The following is a 6,000-nucleotide window of genomic DNA, read 5'->3' as shown; positions in this document are numbered from 1 at the left end:
TACAAGTTCTCGCATTATGTCACCCGTGACCTGACTTACTGAATAAACACCCTTTTCTGTAGCTTGGCTCTGTTATTGTATAACGTCACGAATGTATATGATACGAGATTGCCACAAAACAACCATTCGCGTCTGAGTTGCTTTGTCTTTCTTCTTGTTCCATTTTATTACTTTAAATCGATACCATCGCTCTGAAATTTAGTATAAAACAAGACGAACTTACTTGATGTGTTTAATACGACCTGGGTGCCAAGCATGGCGCATCGATGGTCATGGACGTTCGGACTCATTATTGCAATTGTTTCTGTTTTTCAAACATGCAGGTGTGGTAAGTAGACTATTTTCTATGATATTGGAAGCATTTTCTCACTTACTAAAGTTATGAAATTTATTTTACTGGAATTTAAGCTATATTATGGTGATATTACTTCTGTTTAATATATCATCAAAAATAGCCTTTCCTTTGCCACTTTCAAGAGCAACCTAAAAAAACACACACCTTGCATCAACATGCCACCATATTTGATCCAAGACGTATGCATCTGTATTTTTAATAATTTGATTATTTAATCATTTAAGATCAACTTAGAAAGTATTGTTTCGAGGCCCAGACCTGTCTCGATCAATAACACGGAAGATGGTATTATTTTGAGTGCACTTGCTTTCATTGAGTGAAGACATGTCTTATTTTGCTCTGAGCTTGTTGCCTTGTGTGCCAATGAGTTCAATTTGAATTTGCTACTAGTTTTTACTTGAATTTACTAGTTTTTACTTGTTCTTAAACTATAGCATGTTGTTGCTGTTTGATTTAATATTTTGTTGTTTGTCTCTGAAGAAGAGCATTTTGATCTGCTCTAAACGTCGGTCGTTTTTTGTTGTTGTTGTTGGATTTTTTTGTCTGTCGGGAGGGGGGGGGTCACTCCCATTGTGGCCTGTACACCATCCGCGATAATAAAAACGCGTAAAAAGGGTAGTTTTTTCGTGAGTAGGCACGATACGCGCGTATCGTGTTTAGGGTGTCAAAAACATGAAAAATCGAAAAAAAGGGTAGCAAAATTGCAATGACTATAAATACTAGGCATATCACATCAAAAATAAGCGCAGCAGAAACACGTTATTTAATGTTTCTACATGAATGAGCTTTATTAAAGCATCAAAAATCAAAAAACGGAATTGAAATCGGTCAATGCATTGTGATGTAGTGTCAATTTAAAGATGCTCGTAAATGGAATAAAAACCTGCCACAAAATGGCTGCAATGACAAAATTGGCACATTCCGAGATTTTGACGGTTTATTTGGACGCTTGCTTGAAAAAGCAGCGTTAATTTAAGTATCACAGGTTAAATGCCTATCTTTCCTGACTTCGTTAAAGAAAACAAAATTAAAAAATTTATCATTGAATAATTATAATAAATTAACCAAATGTACTATTTTAGCAATTTCGGCCAATCTGCAGACAAATTAAAGCTGAATGTTCAGCTAATTAATATGCAAAATTGATGCCAGTGGAAAACCGTACATGATATCAGGGTGCGGGTTTTTTTGCACACATATGTACGTATACGAGGTTCTTTCAATTGATAACAAAAAATACACAAAAAGTAATTAATTATGCAAATTAGCTAATTACAGCTAATTATGTATTCATGATATTATTATGTAAATTAGGCATGAGTAATTTTGGTGTTTTTAATATTTAATGAAAGTCTATTCATTCACCATAAATTTGTCAAGTATGAACCTGTTATGATGTTGAATAAAGAAACTGTAGTTAATTACCGTACTTAAAAATAATACAAAAAAATACAAAGTTTGACATTTTGATGGTGTCTGGAATAGAATTTTCTTTTTTACTGTCAACATGGTATGTGTCACCATTACTCAAAGCCAAATCCGAAAAGTAAAAATAAAAATTCATTTGCAATGAGACTTAAAATTAACATTTTGTTATCTGGATTAACGTAGGAGGGCAAATGGTAAAAGGAATCGCCATTTCACTCTAGCGCGTATACAAAACTAGTATGACCTTGGACACACACAATGGCTTAAAGCTATTGTGGTTTGGAAAACTACTCCCTATGGAATATCTTTGATAATATTATGTTTTAACTAGTGTTCCTCAAGTGTTTCATTCAATGTAGACGGAAATAATTTACATGCTAAGAAAGATTAGTATTTTAGCTAAATGGTGGTAGATCAGACTATTTCAATAGGCCTATATTTACTGATTTATGAGCGATCGTTAAAAAATCCATTAAACAGGCAGTAATTCTTGAACAAAGCAAAATTTAATTTTGTCGGATTCAATGGTAGCTTCAGAAAGGTTTCACATACCATATATTAAAATTTCAAACAATTGGGATAAATGGAACATACTAAGGAAATTCATTTTTGACATTGATGTTTTCCAAAAATCAGCCGACTTTGATGCGCGCGCTTTTTAATTCACTGTTATGCTTGCATGCACAGTGTGGCAGAATTATTGCGTAGCCACTGTGACATACCTACTAATACGCGGATATGAAATGTAGGGTATGAAATTGAATAAAATCCCTGTTTAGGGTATGAAAACAGGCGCATGTTACCTGTTTAGGGTATCGTTTTAGCCAAGGGTTAAATCCTTGTTTAGGGTGCTTTTCAAAACTTGATTATCGCGGAGGTCACAATGGGAGTGACCCCGGGTCTGTTTGTCTGTGCTGGAATTAGCTGGCCACATCAAACTAGTGTACCTTGCTCTCTTTTCAGTTGTTCGCATTTTCAAAGGTACCCTCTTGTATTATTGACCCTTGATGTGTTTTTTTTCCTCATCCCTTGGATTCATAATTATCTACCTTTTTCACACGCTTTCTGTTTATTATGGCATTCTCATCTCACAAAATAACCATAAGTTATCATTGTATAATGTTATAAAAAATCTGAGCGTTGACATGGTTGATCGAAAATTACATAATTAATGCAACGAGGGTTTGAGTTGTTGTTTTGTTTGTTTGTTGAAAAACTTACATCCATCACATAAACAAGGAATAGTTTTTTTTTTTAATGACAAAACAGTAAAACTTTTTGCCAAACGTGTATAAGGAAAGCAATCAAACTAATACCTGGTTTAGACTTTTTTACTCCTTCAACAAATATACGTTATTCCATCTGTTTCCAGCTATTTTGATATTTTAACGGATATTTGTTGACGAAAAAAAATATTCGCAATTTTTCGCTTCCAAATATTTTTATATCGTCAACAAAAATTGATATTAATTAAGAAATAGCAACGTTTGAACAGTATTTTTTGTTGGGACATGAAAGCACATCAGACACACCAAATTACATTCTGAGTACGAGGAATGTCCTTCTGATATCAAATAATAATTTTCTGAAATTCTTGATATAATACAAATTTAACGGCAATTTATTAAAAAATGGTATTTTTTACATTTTTAATATTTAACAGTCCTCAAATGATATGTACCTTAAAGTGTATGTAGCTGGGAAAAAAAGGACCTATAATGTTCTTTTGGGAAAAAAATATATCTTCAATACAAAAGGTCAAAATTTTCAAATGATGGACGGCTCGTGCTTTCAGCTACATAAACTTTAAGTACATATCATTAGATTTATAAAGTTTACTTCAGGGACTGCTTAATGTCAAAAATATCAAGTTTTAATAATTTTGATATTTTGGGACAGGACACTTGCGTCCAAGGAGTGCATTTAACTACGACAGCTGTCAATTGGGGTGGAGGTGTTTGCAGTTTAGAGGTCGGGAGTACCGAGTGTTTTTCATACATTAGCCCTAGCTATAACAGTCCTACACTTGTAAATTGCGGCAGTGTAATTTGTGGGTCAACCGTGACGTTAACATGTGCATCTAATAAAATGTATGTGCAACTAAAAGAAATTGATTTGGAAGTTGGCGGTAACTCTGTTATTTCAACAGCTGCAACTGGTACAACAGTAGAGCCTGCGCCGTTTTATTACTCTGAATCGGAATGTTCCAATCCCAGAATAATGTTTTTGTCATATATATAAAATAGGAAAAAAAAGTTGTAGCATTTTTAAGGGCTGTGGTATGAACGTTTGGACAGTATTTATTGTGGGACATTAGAGCACATCAGACATATCGAATTGTATTCTGAATACGAAGAATGTCATTCTGATATCAAATAATTTTGATTTTTTGAAATTCGCAATTTAATACACATTTTATGGCAAATCATTATCAAAATTGATATTTTTGATATTTAACAGTACTTGAAGTAAACTTTATAAATCTGATGATAGGTGGGATGAAAAGCCGACGATCAATTGAAAATTTTGACCTTTCGTATTGAAGATATGGATTTTTTTCCCAAAAAACAAAAAAAATTGGGTCTTTTTGGGAAACAAATCCATATCTTCAATATGAAAGGTCAAAATTTTCAATTGATCGTCGGCTTTTCCTCCCTGCTACATACACTTTAAGAATATGTCATTAGATTTATATGATTTACTTCGAGTACTGTTATATATCAAAAATTTGAAAAATTTCAAATTTTATAATTTGTCATAAAATTTGTATTATATTGTGATTTTCAAAAATGAAAATTATTTGATATCAGAAAGACATTCTTCGTATTCAGAATGCAATTCGATAGGTCTGAGGTGCTTTTATGTCCCACAAAAAATACTGTCGAAACGCAATAAACTCTCATTTTAGATCCCTTAACCCTTTGTTGTTATTGTTTCTGCTGTTATTAATATTGTTGATGTTTATTCTGACATTTTTTTTCAACTCAGAAACTCTCCGATATTCCAACTGCTCTGAAGTACAAGCAGCTGATTCCGTGGTTATCGAGGCGGTAGGGTACCCCTTCTTCTGTTCTGATGTCACTTATCTCGGTAAGTAAATTCGGCTAAAGTCAAATTTATATTTGGATTGACTAAAAAAACTAAAGCTTTTAAGCTTTAGTTTTTTAGTCAATCAAAAAAAATTAACATCGACTCAAAGCATAATAGAGGTTGGACTTATTTAGTGGCAGCGCCTGCATGGGCTCTTCAGAATTAACCCTGTAATCGTATCATTTTATTCAGGGAAATTGTATTTTCAACTACTACAGGGTGAAAAACGACATTCTTTATTGTTGCTGAACAATACTAAAATCAAAATCCTACATTTCTTCAATCTTCTCTGCTTTCAAAACAAACTCTTCCCCCAGCAATTTTTAGCGATGATCATAATCTTTGTATACAGACTATTCTTATGTCAAATAAATATAAACTGCCAGTTTTTTATCTGATCTGTCACAACCAACAAACATGACCATTATCGTTGAATTGATTTCAGTTAAGCATAGACGAATCCAATTTCACGCATTCCTACACCTCAATAGCCGCTATAACTGGGTCCTGTATTTGGTGTATTCCACCTAAAATGTGAAATGATGTGACCTTGGTGGGGATATTAAACTGCATTCCATCACCCGTGTTACACGTAGACAAAAGAATGATGAAAGTTTACAACACAGTACAATCCAACGTCAATAACACCAGTTTTGTGCATGCGGGACCCAGTAATGGCCGACTTAAAGCCATATTATAACATTTTCAAACAAAATAGATTAGCATTTCTTTGCCATAAAATGTTAGCCTTTACTGTCAGATATATCCCGTTTGTTTTTGAGCCGAACAACTACGGCAAAGCAAAGAAAATTGGAATTTACTACCGGCGCACATGTCGCCAATACATACCACTCCTTCGGTCATGTTGTGGTACGACCCTCTGTTGTGTATATCACCGTCCCGCACGCCGTGTACGTACTGTGTCATGTGTGTGTGTTATGAAGATCGTGTATGCGTTCGACTAATAATTCCATCGTAATAATAAAGCGCCGGATTCGGCGTTCTATTCAAAATCTCGGATTTTGAGAAAACTACAGCACCTAGAGTCTTGATTTTTGCAGGGTATATTGGTTTAATAAAGTACAATTTAATCGTTTAAAAAAGGAATTTTAAAAATTCAGTGAGGG

General features: G+C 33.7%; 1 protein-coding gene across 3 annotated transcripts in view; it reads left to right on the top strand.

The window, feature by feature from the left end:
* The first annotated feature begins 221 nt into the window (after positions 1-221).
* LOC140157136 (uncharacterized) overlaps positions 222-6,000 on the top strand; it is a 37,248-nt gene continuing 31,469 nt past the window's right edge. For all 3 annotated transcript variants that reach the window (XM_072180219.1, XM_072180218.1, XM_072180217.1), the window contains exons 1-2: positions 222-328; positions 4,772-4,873. In XM_072180219.1, the coding sequence (XP_072036320.1) occupies positions 256-328; positions 4,772-4,873 (175 nt within the window). In that variant the 5' untranslated portion in view covers positions 222-255. The remainder of the gene's footprint in view (positions 329-4,771; positions 4,874-6,000) is intronic.

Source organism: Amphiura filiformis, chromosome 7, assembly GCF_039555335.1.
Source record: "Amphiura filiformis chromosome 7, Afil_fr2py, whole genome shotgun sequence".
Lineage (NCBI taxonomy): Eukaryota > Metazoa > Echinodermata > Ophiuroidea > Amphilepidida > Amphiuridae > Amphiura > Amphiura filiformis.
This window is presented reverse-complemented; position numbering and strand designations above follow the sequence as displayed.